The sequence below is a fragment of the Oncorhynchus mykiss genome, chromosome 3 (genome assembly GCF_057628025.1).
Source record: "Oncorhynchus mykiss isolate SJ-2025 chromosome 3, ASM5762802v1, whole genome shotgun sequence".
NCBI classification, from domain to species: Eukaryota; Metazoa; Chordata; class Actinopteri; order Salmoniformes; family Salmonidae; genus Oncorhynchus; species Oncorhynchus mykiss.
Genome location: NC_143024.1, coordinates 51,352,991 through 51,368,356, shown reverse-complemented (window position 1 = coordinate 51,368,356; position 15,366 = coordinate 51,352,991). Strand labels below are relative to the sequence as shown.

Sequence of the window (15,366 nt, the reverse complement as noted above, 5' to 3'; positions counted from 1 at the left end):
AAAGTTTTCAATCGTGTTGTTAGACCACTGGGAATGGCTTTGATCACAGAAATAAACTCTGAAAGGTATTGGAAACTCATTCAACGTTATAAATTGTTCATATTGTAATGACCTGACTAGATCATAAAGGAACAATTATCCAGACAGAGGATTGAGTTTACGAATTTACAGTTTATTAACCCAACTTCACACAGGCTACTGTTTGGCCGTAGCCCACGCCAAATAAATGAAGTTACCCTATAAAATAACCGTGACCTTCTCTTGTGAAGGCCAGATGTGTAAGAGAGAGAACAATGGCTAAACCTGGTCTTAACTTCCAATGCTCCATCCCCCTGCCCAACCCCCCTCCACGCCACTCTGCCAACCACCAGGATGCCAGGCAGATAGCAGTTTGATTGGCATGTCAGACCCCACGAACACTGGGTACTGGTAAGTACAACACAACCAACTAATAGCCTAACACATAAGACACAGTTTACAATATGCCAATTTAGCGGGTAATCTTTCAGGAATATAATTACATTTCAGTAAAAATTGAAGACCTCCCAATTTATTAAACACATTGTTTGGAATGAAATACCAAATTGATTCAGCATTGACCAAACATATTTTCAACCAACTGATCTTGAAAGTGTTATTTATGGCAACACCTCCAGACCTCCTTCAGCTCTTTTACCTAGCAGCAGCATCAAGTTAACCGACATTTTGACTGTATGACGCCACCAGGAAATAGCTCACAACCGCTGCAACCATTGGCCACTTGTCTGTCTTTCAAATTGAGGCAATTTAATTGGATCCGTCTGCTGTCGGTCACCCTGCAAGCATCAAAAGGGGCGGGAAGTTTGGTATTGGAGATTTCTCGGCGGATCCAGTAGCAGATTAATAAACACAATTGATCATTGAGTTCAGCGACCTACACGAATTCATTTTACTCAAGAGTTAACGTATTGTGAAGAAGGGAAATGCTCGATATATGGCTGAGGGAAAACTGTACAAGTTATGTAGGTTGATGATCGTCTGAACATGGTAATGAAACTTTCAAGCTAGCATAGCAACTTCATCAATAACCATTTGATATAACGGCGTTAGCCAGCTGGCTTGAAACCATAATATTCGAGCTAACTCGCGTAATAGTTAGTAGCGAACTAATACTATTTTGCTATACTACAAGCTAACACGACGTTATACAAAGTACACAGTTTTGTTGGATTGGTGATTTCAATTGTCGACATGTTTTAATTTGGCTAACTGGTCTTTCTAAACAGTTGACTACGCATCACTTTCTTGCTCGAGACCAGTAACGTTAGCTCGCTTGCTAGCTAGTTTAATTAGCAAGTAGCTAGCTAGCGACTAAGGAATTGTGCCTGTGTGGCTAGGCTAACTAGCACAGGCCAGGGCTTTGAGTGATCTGTGATTTGCTAGCCTATTAGAAAAAACTACGTCGGTTTAGACAAATAACCAATAAAGAATCTTCAAGAGCGTCACTTGCTGGAACTTGGGCCAATATAAACTAACTTTATACATGTCGATGATATTTTTCAGATCCATCAATCAGCATTGGAGTAGCTAACGTTACCTACGTAGAACGTTGCTTTGCATCACCATGTAGGTTCACATACTGGTGGCCTGGAACGTTGCAGGCGTTTCTGAAGACATCTCGAGCCAGCTAAACGAAAGGACACCAGGATGAGCAAACAAGAGAAGATGGAATTGGACCTCGTAATCCCATCAACACTAGTTCAGAGCGACGGACACCTGAGACGATCCAACAGCGCCCCAATGATTAATGGCCTAAGGTTTTAAGAAAATGTCTTTCACCTCACTTGTATCACTTTAAATGTCAATTTGGTCACTGCTCCTCACAGTATTTCTGACTTGAGCTGTTGATCTAGTCAAACTGCATGGCTGTCAATGTGCTGTGAAATGTAAAGTGTGTATATATATTTTTTTTGAAGTGCCTTCAATTCGCTGGACCTCTGCAGTAGATAATGGGGGGGGGGGGGGGGTCTGTAATAATTACACACACCTTCTCTGATGTCAGGAGTGTGGACAATTAAGTAATGCCACAGCAGACCAGCGACGTTAACAAGGCCACCAGTTTCTCAAGATCAGGCTGTTGGTAGGATAATGCTGACATTCAGAGCATAGTAGTAGATTAATGTGTTCCAAATGTCGTCCTATTTCCAAGACTGTGCACTACTTTTGACTAGAGCCCTATCGCACACTATTGCCTACATAGTGGGCTATTTTGGGACCTGGTGAAAATAAGTGTACTATATTGGGAATAGGGTGCCATTTGAGACTCCAAAGTGGTGGTGTTAATCTTTCTGTCCATTTTTAGTGACAATTCCCAGGTTTTCCACAGAGAGATTCTACGCAGCAGGCGAAACAGCACCACTGTTGTCAACCGCCCTAATATGGTATGGAAATTGGAGTATAATCAAAATAGTATGCATACTACTCTTACTAAGAAATATCTTATAGACTGGGGTATTCATTTAATTCATCTTGCTCACCTTCACACACACACATGCAGGTCCCTTCATCGCCCATTCGTGTCCCCAGCACAAGGCTTCATCAGATCAAGCGGGTAAGTACCACTGCAGTGCACACACTTGTCATGGAACCAAGCGATGATTTTAGCTGCTTTGCATTTCAGGCCTTCATCCATAGGGTGTGTCAGTGACTGACAGACGTGCCATAGACTGCCTCTCAAATGGCACCCTATTTCCGATATAGTACACAGAGCTCACGGTTTCCCAGAGCAGACCAATTGGTAGTACTCTCCAACAACGTTCACTCTTGACTGTCAGCCAATTTGATCCATAGGTGAGATACTGTAATATCACTCACCAACTGAATGTCTATACTTCTTGTTTATTTTTGGGTGGGGGGATTAGATCAGCTTCAATATTGCAGATAGATTGTAGCTTCAATAAATGTAATTGTCTGCGTCACTTCCAATACCCCATTATATTTGCAAAAAAATATATATACATGTGATGAACATGCATATCTATCTCTCTTTAAAAATATTAATTTTCCTTCATTACCCTCCAACCCTATCACCCCTCCCCCAATTGGAGTAAACTAGTGAACAACAACGCTTAGGCCTTTTATTTCCAGCTTATCTATACTATATACATTTTATGGACAGTTTATTTTACAATTGTTCTATTTTATTTGTTTTTACTCCTGTCGACCCTCAACCTCACCCATCTCTTTCTGATGTCCATCCGGTTTGATTTCTATTTGCCATATCTTTCAAACTGCTCTTTCACAAAAGTTCTTAACATATATATGTTTTACGGGCTCTGTATGTTTTACATTAGTTATCTTGTTATTAGTTATCGTCTATGCTACTTGTTTTTGGTACTACAGGAGGAAGGTGTGGATGTGATGAATAGAGAGACAGCCCATGAACGGTAAGAGACATGTATGGATTGGGACAAGTTGGTGCATGATGAAATTCAGTTTATTGGCCTTTGAAAGCATTTTATTTATTAACCGCTCACTCGTCTTGTGATGGTATACTATGTCAATAACCGCGGTTGAGTATCATTGGATCAACCCTTTTAGGAAAAAAGCATATTCATAGATGTCTGTGTTATCATCACAGGGAGGTTCAAGCAGCCATGCAGATGAGTCAGTCCTGGGAGGAGAGTCTGAGTCTGGTGAGAATTGATGATGCTCCCATGGTAACAATAAATCTGAATTTGAATTCCCCCCCCCCCCCCAAAAAAAAATACTAGGCTTACGCACTCCAATATTTAGGAGTGTCTCACCACTTCAGCATTCATGCAATTGGGCAGTGCATTAGTATGTTAGATGACTAAGCCATCACCCCAAAATTAAGGTAGTGCACTAAAGAAAGAATGGGGTGCTATTTGGGGTAGAGTTTTTCAGTTTGTGTATTTGGTTTGATAGCCTGCCTCCACATTGCATTTTGTGTCCTTCGGCCAGTGAAAGCCTGTCTCTTTTGTAGGGAGTGTGGCCCATACTGGGCCACCAGTCTCTCAAGAACAGAATCAGGGGGACAGCTGTGGTGAGGGGACAGTTTGTGTGTCGGTTACATTGTGCAATATTTATGCTCCAAATGCAGACTCCCCTGAGTTCTTTCATGCAATAGTACAAACACTACTGGGATGTGGTGACGCCCCTATAATACCTGGCGGTGACTTTAATCAGATTTCAGACAGACGTTGACAGATCCAGCCCTTTGCCCCAAATCTGTGCCAAAGAATTAAGGCTGAATGATATGTGAATATATTTTTTTTATTATTATTAATATTTTTGGCCCATCATGGCACTTATACCAGAATTGATAATTGGTGATTATTTATTTTTTAACCTGGTGAACGATATTAAGACATTGGAACTAAGCTTTTCTCACTCTAGAGAAAGGACCACAATAAGTAAGATTATTCGAGGCAAGTACAGTATGAGCTGAATAAGTTTTACCACAAAATAAGATGCTCCATTTCAACTGAATCTGGAGAAAATATGAGCCGCTGCATATACACTGAGTGTTCAAAACATTAGGAACACCGTCCTAATCTTGAGTTGCCCCCTTTTGCCCTCAGAACAGCCTCAACAATTCGTTGGGGCATGGACTCTAAAAGCCGTTGAAAGTTTTCCACAGGGATGCTGGCCAATGTTGACTCCAATGCTTCCCACAGTTGTCAAGTTAGCTGGATGTCCTTTGGGTGGTGGACCATTCTTGTTACACACGGGACACTGATGAGTGTGAAAAACCCAGCAGTGTTGCACTTAAAATATTTTATCTTGCCCTTTCACCCTTTGAATAGCACACATACACAATCCATGTCTTAATTGTCTTGAAGGCTGAAAAATTCTCCTTTAACCTGTCTCTTCCATCTACACTGATTGAAGTGGATTTAACAGGTGACATCAATAAAGGATCATAGCTTTCACCTTAGACAACCTTATACCAGGGGTTTTCAAACTGCAGTCCGTGGCCCCAAAGTACTGCAGGGGGTCAGTTTTATAATTGTTTTTATTTTTAATGTTTTGGGGGATTTTATGGTAAGTATTTTATATTGCTAGCTGCAACAGACTACCATTGTGGATACCGTTTTTATGTTTCTGCATCCCAGATGAAGGAAGTTGGAGGTAGTTTCACAAGCCAATACTAACTAGTATTAGTGCAATGACTTGACGTTTACAGGAACAGTTAGCATAAATGGCTTCTTTGAAAAAATCTCAAACTATCTCTTTAATATGGAGGAAATTAGTATTTATATTTTTGTAAAAAAAAATGTCACTTCCCCACAGTTCAATGGCAAGAGGAAGTCAAAACAATGAAACTGTACCAAATCTATTTTAAAATGTTGATTACGTAGATAAAAAAAAATTCTTAACATATGATGGGGGGTCGCCGGTTTGCCTGTGCGGGCGTCCCTGGGCAAGGAACGTTTTGAAAACTCCTGCCCTAACCCCTACGTTTACAGGAGCACAGAAGAATCCAACAATTTCCCGGGAGGCTCTGATAAATCTATTTATATTGTACAAAAATCTAAACGCAACCATGCTAACAGATACCCATAGACTTCGAGTCATTGCACTAACAGTAGTTATTATTGGCTAGTGAAACTACCTCTTAACTTCCTTCATATGGGACACAGACATAAAAATTATATCTTGAGTTCATCTGGCTCTTGGTAAGTAGATAAAGGGTCTCATTGCCATACTCCTGAAGTATCCCTTAAGGGCACTGGCACTGATTCTGACTGGGTATGGGGTCCATTCCTGCAGTGGTCAGCAGGTGGGGCTACTAACTAGTTATCCATGTTCTTAGATACACAATGATCTGAGAATATAATGATATAGAAATATTGGGGTAACTAATCAAAAATATGCCACATTATGAACTGATGAATGAAATTGGTCGTTGGCCTGCCTACCTCTTGATGGGGTGGGTGGGAATAGAGAGAAGAAAGTATGGTTTATGTTTGTCTCGCATGAATAAATAAATTATGTATTAAAATAACAGTCATTCAGTCGTATATTAGCAACAACCACCTCATTGGTATAATTTGTATGCTCACCACCACTTTACAATTGAATGAATGGTGGTACAATAGTTTGATTAATGCTGATTACAATTTTGCTTGTGCTAATCCCCATAGAGTGACAATGACTTTGAGAAATCTGCTTCATCGTCCCCAAAGCGCATAGACTTTGTGCCTGTGTCCCCAGCACCATCCCCTACAAGAGGGATAGGGAAGAAGGTATGTGCATTGTGCAGCCACTGCAATTTGTATGGATGCCTGGCAGTTAGGACCACAAATGTTTCTCTGGCAGGGAGTCCTGGCTCATAATTATACATTTCCTTCCTCCAATGAGCAGCAGTGCTTCTCCCCTTCATTGCAAATTCTGGTGAGCAGCAATGGCCTATCCCCCAGCCCTATACCTAGCCCAACGCGACGCTTCAGGTGAGTGCTCTAAGGGAATCTCTGATCACTGACAACTCCCATTCATAGTTCAACTGATGATCAGAATGCTTATTTAGTAACTGCTATAAATGTTGCTTTGTTGTCGGTTTTCTCTTTTCTCTAGCCGGCGGAGCCAAAGCCCCATTAACTGCATCAGGCCCAGCATCCTGGGGCCCATCAAACGTAAAGGTGGGTCTGTATTTTTTTTATATAGATATACACTACCGTTCAAGAGTTTGGAGTCACTTAGAAATGACCTTGTTTTTGAAAGAAAAGCTTTTTTTTTTTGTCCATTAAAATAACATCAAATTGATCAAAAATACAGTGTAGACATTGTTCATGTTGTGAATTACTATTGTAGCTAGAAATGGCTGATTTTATGGAATGTCTACATAGGTGTACAGAGGACCATTATCAGCAACCATCACTCCTGTGTTCCAATGGCACGTTAGCTAATCCAAGTTTATCATTTTAAAAGGCTAATTTATCATAAGAACCCTTTTGCAATTATGATAGCACAGTTGAAAACTGTTCTGATTTAAAGAAGCAATAAAACTGGCCTTTAGACTAGATGAGTATCTGGAGCATTAGCATTTGTGGGTTTGATTACAGGCTCAAAATGGCCAGAAACAAGCCCTTTCTTCTGAAACTAGTCAGTCTCTTCTTGTTCTGAGAAATGATGGCTATTCCATGTGAGAAATTGCCAAGAAACTGAAGATCTCGTTCAACACTGTGTACTACTCCCTTCACAGAAAAGCACAAACTGGCCCTAACCAGAATAGATACGGTGGGGGGCACCGGTGCACAACTGAGCAAGAGGACAAGTACATGCCAACCCAGGACCTCCGTATCCGGCTTGTTCACCTGCGGGATCGGTCAATTTAAATTGGGTGGGCCCATAAATACTCCTCAGTTTCATCAGCTGTCCGAGTAGCTGGTTTTAGACGATACCGCAGGTGAACAAGCTGGATGTGGAGGTCCTGGGTTGGCATGGTTACATGGTCTGCAGTTGAGGCCGGCTGAACCTACTGCCAAGTTCTCTAAAATGACGGAGGTGGCTTACAGTAGATAATGTAACATTAAATGCTCTGGCAACGGCTCTGGTGGACAGTCCTGCAGTCAGCATGCCAATTGCACGCACCCTCAACTTGAGACATCTGTGTTGTGACAACTTAACATTTTAGTGGCCTTTTATTGTCCCAAGCACAAGGTGCACCTGTGTAATAATCGTGCCATTTAATCAGCTTGATATGCCACACCTTTCAGGTTTAGGGATTAATTTGGCAAAGGAGAAATGCTCGCCAACAGGCATGTAAAAAATGTTGTGTACAAAATTAGTGAAAAATAACTTTTCTGGAATCTTTTATTTCAGCTCATGAAACCAACACTTTACATGTTGCATACATGTTTTTTTTGTGTGTGTATATGAGTGTACAAACAAACAAATTGGCGATTTGTTGGGACACTAAAAGCCCATCTGAGGGGTAGAATTATTTTTGTAATACTTAATTTTTTATTTTATTGGAAGGACGAAAGATTTTACGACATTGGAACTAAGCTTTGCTCACTCTAGAGATAGAACCACACTAAGATTATTTGAGGCAAGTATTAGCTGAATACGTTACAACAGAATATGCTCTATTTTGCCTCACGAATGGCGCAGTAGTAAGGCACTGTGGCCGCTGTGCCACTAGAGATCCTGTTTCGAGTCCATTGCCGGCTGTCCCATCTTACACTAGCAACTTCTCTGCGGGCCGGGCGCAATGCACGCTGACGGTCGCCAGGTGCACAGCGTTTCCTCCGACACATTGGTGCGGCTGGCTTCCGGGTTAAGCAGGCATTGTCGAGAAGCAGTGCGATTTGGCTGGGTTGTGTTTTCGAGGATGCACGGCTCTCGACCTTCGTCTCTTGAGTCCGTATGGGGGTTGCAGCGACAAGACACACTTCCAATTGAATAACACAATTGGGGAGGGAAAAAACGTTTAAAAAAACAGTTCAGTATGAAAACCCAGCACCGTTGCAGTTCTTCACCCAAACTGGTGCGCCTGGCACCTACTATACCCTGTTTAAAGGCACTTAACTTTTGTTACCCTCTGAATGGCACACATACACAGTCCATGTCTCAATTATCTTGATGCTTAACAATCCTTCTTTAACCTGTCTCCTCAACTTCATCTACACTGATTTAAAGTGGATTTAACAGGTGACCCCTAAGGGATCATGGCTTACACCTGGATTTACCTGGTCAGTCTGTCATGGAAAGAGCAGGTGTTCATAATGTTTTGTACACTATATACAGTACAAGTCAAGTTTGGACACCTGCCCATTCAAGGGTTTTTCTTAATTTTTTCTACTTTCTATATTGTAGAATAATAGTGAAGACATCAAAACTATGAAATAACACATGGAATCATGTGGTAACCCAAAGTGTTAAAACAAATACAAAATATATTTTGATTTAAGATTCTTCAAAGTAGCCACCCTTTGCCTTGACAGCTTTACACCATCTTGGCATTCTCTCAACCAGCTTCACCTGGGATGCTTTTCCAACAGTCTTGAAGGAGTTCCCACATATGCTGTGCACTTGTTGGCTGCTTTTCCTTCACTCTGTGGTCCAGAGTAGTTGTCTTAAGTCTCCTTTTATGTAGTGTTGTCTCTCTTGTGTGTGTTGTCCTGTATTGTATTTATTTTTAATCCCAAGCCCCTGTCCCTGTAGGAGGGCTTTCGCCTTTTGGTAGGACGTCATTGTAAATAAGAATTTGTTCTTAAATGACTTGCCTAGTTCAATAAAAAATTGGGTTGAGGTCAGGTGATTGTGGAGGCCAGGTCATCTGATGCAGCACTCTTATCACTCTCCTTCTTTGTAAAATAGCCCTTACACAGCCTGGAGGTGTGCTGGGTCATTTTCCTTAAAAACAAATGATTGTCCCACTAAGCGCAAACCAGATCGGATGGTGTATCTCTGCAGAATGCTGTGGTAGCCATGCTGGTTAAGTGTGCCTTGAATTCTAAGTAAATCACTGACATTGTAACCAGCAAAGCACCATCACACCACCTCCTCCATGCTTGGCGGTTGGAACCAAAAATATCAAATTTGGACTCCAGACCAAAGGACAGATTTCCATCTTTCAAGGCAAAGGGTGGCTACTTGAATGAGTAGGTGTCCAAGCGTTTGACTGGTATGAGCATAAATATAAACACAACATGTAAATTGTTGGTTTCATGAGCTAAAATAAATGTTCCATGTGCACAAACAGCTTATTTCTCACAAATGTGTTTACATCCCTGTTAATGACCATTTCTCCTTTGCCAAGACCTCACTGGTATGGCTCTCAAGAAGCTGATTAAACAGCATGATCATTACACATTTGCATCTTGTGCTGGGGACTATAAAATACCACTTTAAAATGTGCAGTTTTGTCACAACAATTCCACAGATGTCTGAAGTTTTGAGGGAGCATGCCATTGGCATCCTGACTGCAGGTATGTCCACTTGAGCTGTTGCCAGATTATTGAATCCCTCATTCAATAAAGATTCTGAAGAGTATTTCTGGCTCCAATAAAGCCCTTTTGTGGGGAAATACTCATTCTGATTGGCTGGGCCTGGCTGCCAAGTGGGTGGCCTATGCCCTGCAAGGTCCACCTATGGCTGCACCCCTGCCCCGTCAGATGAAATCCATAAATTAGGGACTCATTTATTTCAATTGACCGATTTCCTTATGAACTGTAATTCAGTGAAGTGTTTTTGTACACACACACTATACTAGTACCACTTCACTTGCCCCTTTGAACTCCTGTTTAGGTGAAAGGGAATTTTGTGTGAGGTGTTTTATGTCCTATGGATATGTTGGTTCTCTTTTGATGAATGTCTGTGCCTCCCCTTCTCTAGGGGAGATGATGGAGATGGAGAGCCAGCCAAAGAGGCTCTTTCATGGGACCACTACCATGTTGTCCTCTGATTTGCCTACTCCCCAACAACTGACAGACTTCAACTCCTGGTGAATGTTCCTCAAACTTCATAAAAGCCACTGCATGTTTAGGCCATTTAGTTCAATTTAAACACTTTCAGTTCCCTCCCTGCCATTAGGCTAAACCCTGCACCTTCATATGATGAGCAGAATCGCAATGCGACCCACTGTCATTGAATATCGTAACAGTTTGTGTGCTGAAATGCATCTTCTTCACTTGCCAGTCTCTGTCCACCAGACGTGCTAGACGGCAGCCTCAGCAGCGTGGGTTCTTCCACTGGCTCGCCAGCCAAGATGGAGGGAGTCTCAGAGTGTCCTTCCTCCAGCAACTCTCCCTTCACCCCCCTCCACGACCACTCCCCAAAATAAACAAGGGAACATGAGTCTCTAAACAAGGGTGAAGACGAGGCATAAAAGCCACCTTGGCTGTATGAGTTTCCTTTAGACTCACCTTTTTCACTTTTCTTTAGTTAATGTGGGATTCCCTTCCCCTGCTGGTTGCTTTCGCAAGGCTGTTTGCTAGGGGAGGAGAGGTGTGTGTGTTTGCATTGAAAGGAAACCAAAGCCTTGGATGTGTGCTGTGTGGACGCACCATGCTGTAGTAGGCCCTAGTAAGAGTAGGGGGTGATTGTGGATGCTATGTACACCAGCTGCTAGATATAGATCCTTTACATGGTGCAGCTTAGCACCACAGTGGTCAGAACCACCATGCCGTTTACCCTGCATCACATGACCATGTCAGCCACAGTATTGGATGGAAAATTACTGCCTGGATATGGAGAAAGGCCCCCACTAAGTTTGTGTTTTCTAAAAAATCCCCAGGCCTTTTGGTGTATGTGCACGAAATTGTCTGCAGACATTGTATGAATGAAAGGATTAAACTTGTTTTTCCTGCTTTACATAATTTTGTAAGTATGTACATAATTGTCAATTTATTATTATTATAATTATAGGTTTGTGATTGGCCCTGTGCCCGTATTAACCGCACAGCTTCAACAGTGAACGGACAATTCCCTCTAAACAGCGGATTAGAAATTCTGTTTCCTTACTCTTCCAGGGGTGCGAATATGGTCGTTCTCTACTCGTCCTTGTACTGTAAGAGAAGAAAATGGTTATCCTCAGTAGTACTTAGATGTAGGGGATCAAGGAACTGTCAAAAGGTAGAGCATCAACCAGAATGTTAGCCCTTAATCTAGTCCTGCACTGGCATGCTGCAACTATAGTTGCCAGTGAGTTGGGTAGTGTCACGTACAATCTGCAGGGATGATGGGTGGACAAGGGGAACAGCACGAGAGCAGGCTGTCAGGATTAGAACACGGGAGACTCCGATCTCTGAATCCTGTGTCTTTGCCTAGACATTGCCATAGACGTGCAGCCAAGTTAGTTTTCACTTCAGAACCTTTTTATGAAATAAATAGTTTTCTTGTTTGTTGGAGACATTTTTTTGTAAATGGATTTTTTAAAAAATTTTTTGGCTACATAATTGCACTGGTTGATACTAAATATTAGAGTAGCGCATCCTGTTCTCCTTTTTACCCTGAAATTAAATCAATAGAATGGTGTAGGACAAACACACTGTAGTGCATGGAACAAAATCATGCCATTATATTAAAAAAAAAGGGACATGTGTTGTGTGGTCCTGTGGTCAACATTTGGCATAGCTTTTAGTGCAAAATGTTTCACTGGATGTGTTGTTTATGAATACAATGTGCAATGAACATTCGTAAGCAATACCAAAGATTGACCAGGGGAAATGTAAAGGCAGACTTAGTTTTTCTCTGAAAATCCAGTTGTACACTGATTCACAAATGTGATTTTAGACCATTGTAAAACATTTGGGGGCTAGTCATTTCAGTTAATCCTGTTCGAATGGTCTCTTAAATTGATTTGAGTTATTTTTCCTGTTTTATTACAAGGTGTGCCATCTTACGAAGGGAGTGTGAAACTCCACTTTGTCATAAGTAAGCAAGAGTGATTGTAAATCCTTTTTATGGAAGTAAGTCATTGATCTATTTTTTTCTGAAATTATTAAGTTTTGAATACAAAAATGGCAAGCCGGTCATTCAGGTCTGCTTGCCCTGCTGTCAATATGATTGGTGTGATTTATTTTTGTCCATGATGTTTTATTTTGTCCTGTTCATTTTTCAATGTCTGCAATATGTCTAAGGCATGAGATGGGCAGAGTAAATCAAAGTGTTTATGTACGTGATGGGAGGGTGGTAGACTAGTTAGACCAACCCTTTGCTCGTGTCCCTTGCTGGACTCAAACATTTCCCCTGTGATCCTTTCATATCAAAGACATCTAAACACGTTTGTCTAATATTTCCATTCAATGACTGGTGTTCTGCTTTGTTGTTGATAGACTTAAATGTTTTTTTTTTATATATATATATATATATTTCCCCCTCTTAATAAACCATTGGATTGACAATTGGTCGGAAGAGTGGATTTGTTTCTGCCCATCTAGTCATAATGCATTTGATGGCCTTGTAGCAAGTCCCAACTCAACTGGCAACACAGTACAATCGGAAAGTATTCAGACCCCTTCACTTTTTGTTACCTTACAGCCTTATTCTAAAATGTATTAAATTGTTGTTTTAAAGTATTCAGACCCTTTGCTATGAGACTCTAAATTGAGCTCCGCTGCATCCTGTTTCCATTGAACATCCTTGATGTTTCTACAACTTTGTTGTACATTATTTGGAAAGGCGCGCACACACCTGTCTATATAAGGTCCCACAGTTGACAGTGCATGGCAGAACAAAAACCAAACCCTAAGGTTGAAGGAATTGTCCGTAGAGCTCAGAGACATGATTATGTCAAGGCATAGATCTGAGGAAGGGTACCAAAAAATATCTGCAGCATTGAAGGTCCCCAAGAACACAGTGGCCTCCATCATTCTTAAATGAAAGAAGATTGGAACCATTAAGATTCTTGCTAGAGTTGGCCTCCCGGCCAAACTGAGCAATCGGGAGAGAAGGGCCCTGGTCAGAGAGGTGACCAGGAACCTAATGGTCACTGACAGAGCTCCAGAGTTGTTCTGTGGAGATGGGAGAATCTTACAGAAGGACAACCATCTCTGCAGCACTCCGCCAATCAGGCCTTCATCAGTCGCAAAAACCATCAAGCGCTATGATGAAACTAGCTCTAGCCCGCTCTCCGGCCTCTCTTTCTCCGCCTCCTCTAAACGCAGATGACTGTTCCCGAGGGATCTGTATATCCTTCGCCTCGGGCTCGTCAGAGTCGTGAAAGAAGAAAAAGGATTCTGCTAGTCCGTGGTGAGTAATCACAGTCCTGATGTCTAGAAGTTATTTTCAGTCAGACAGTAGCGGCAACATTATCCACAAAAATAGTAAAAAATCTAAGAGTTACAAAACAAAGCAGATAAACAAACAAAAAAACACAATCGGTTGGGGGTACTTAAAACGTCTGCCTTCTGCTCCGGTGCCATTTCACATGTACAGTGCCTTGCGAAAGTATTCGGCCCCCTTGAACTTTGCGACCTTTTGCCACATTTCAGGCTTCAAACATAAAGATATTGTATTTTTTTGTGAAGAATCAACAACAAGTGGGACACAATCATGAAGTGGAACGACATTTATTGGATATTTCAAACTTTTTTAACAAATCAAAAACTGAAAAATTGGGCGTGCAAAATTATTCAGCCCCCTTAAGTTAATACTTTGTAGCGCCACCTTTTGCTGTGATTACAGCTGTAAGTCTCTTGGGGTATGTCTCTATCAGTTTTGCACATCGAGAGACTGACATTTTTTCCCATTCCTCCTTGCAAAACAGCTCGAGCTCAGTGAGGTTGGATGGAGAGCATTTGTGAACAGCAGTTTTCAGTTCTTTCCACAGATTCTCGATTGGATTCAGGTCTGGACTTTGACTTGGCCATTCTAACACCTGGATATGTTTATTTTTGAACCATTCCATTGTATATTTTGCTTTATGTTTTGGATCATTGTCTTGTTGGAAGACAAATCTCCGTCCCAGTCTCAGGTCTTTTGCAGACTCCATCAGGTTTTCTTCCAGAATGGTCCTGTATTTGGCTCCATCCATCTTCCCATCAATTTTAACCATCTTCCCTGTCCCTGCTGAAGAAAAGCAGGCCCAAACCATGATGCTGCCACCACCATGTTTGACAGTGGGGATGGTGTGTTCAGCTGTGTTGCTTTTACGCCAAACATAACGTTTTGCATTGTTGCCAAAAAGTTCAATTTTGGTTTCATCTGACCAGAGCACCTTCTTCCACATGTTTGGTGTGTCTCCCAGGTGGCTTGTGGCAAACTTTAAACAACACTTTTTATGGATATCTTTAAGAAATGGCTTTCTTCTTGCCACTCTTCCATAAAGGCCAGATTTGTGCAATATACGACTGATTGTTGTCCTATGGACAGAGTCTTCCACCTCAGCTGTAGATCTCTGCAGTTCATCCAGAGTGATCATGGGCCTCTTTGGCTGCATCTCTGATCAGTCTTCTCCTTGTATGAGCTGAAAGTTTAGAGGGACGGCCAGGTCTTGGTAGATTTGCAGTGGTCTGATACTCCTTCCATTTCAATATTATCGCTTGCACAGTGCTCCTTGGGATGTTTAAAGCTTGGGAAATCTTTTTGTATCCAAATCCGGCTTTAAACTTCTTCACAACAGTATCTCGGACCTGCCTGGTGTGTTCCTTGTTCTTCATGATGCTCTCTGCGCTTTTGACGGACCTCTGAGACTATCACAGTGCAGGTGCATTTATACGGAGGTGGATTTACACACAGGTGGATTGTATTTATCATCATTAGTCATTTAGGTCAACATTGGATCATTCAGAGATCCTCACTGAACTTCTGGAGAGAGTTTGCAGCACTGAAAGTAAAGGGACTGAATAATTTTGCACGCCCAATTTTTCAGTTTTTGATTTGTTAAAAAATCCAATAAATGTCATTCCACTTCAT

The 15,366-nt window shown here is 41.6% G+C and overlaps 1 protein-coding gene across 2 annotated transcripts; it reads left to right on the top strand.

The window, feature by feature from the left end:
• The first annotated feature begins 805 nt into the window (after positions 1-805).
• On the top strand, positions 806-12,854 carry LOC110519957 (P2R1A-PPP2R2A-interacting phosphatase regulator 1). 2 transcript variants are annotated; one of them, XM_021596871.3, is made up of 11 exons: positions 806-1,026; positions 1,543-1,796; positions 2,342-2,420; positions 2,537-2,590; positions 3,382-3,425; positions 3,620-3,674; positions 6,150-6,251; positions 6,370-6,455; positions 6,580-6,644; positions 10,345-10,453; positions 10,648-12,854. In XM_021596871.3, exons 2-11 carry the CDS (start codon positions 1,687-1,689, stop codon positions 10,790-10,792), a joined length of 849 nt encoding a protein of 282 aa, XP_021452546.1. In that variant the 5' UTR covers positions 806-1,026; positions 1,543-1,686; the 3' UTR covers positions 10,793-12,854. The 2 variants fall into 2 exon arrangements, with proteins under 2 accessions (XP_021452546.1, XP_021452543.1); XM_021596868.3 differs by having other exon boundaries at positions 813-1,026; positions 3,620-3,698.
• Positions 12,855-15,366: the final 2,512 nt, after the last annotated feature.

Excerpts from the sequence above, each read along its gene's own strand:
- LOC110519957 (XM_021596868.3), top strand. The coding sequence starts at position 1,687 with ATGAGCAAACAAGAGAAGATGGAATTGGACCTCGTAATCCCATCAACA. Across the intron at positions 3,699-6,149 it reads GAATTGATGATGCTCCCATG|AGTGACAATGACTTTGAGAA; the intron begins GTAACAATAAAT and ends TAATCCCCATAG. Across the intron at positions 6,252-6,369 it reads CAAGAGGGATAGGGAAGAAG|CAGTGCTTCTCCCCTTCATT; the intron begins GTATGTGCATTG and ends TCCAATGAGCAG.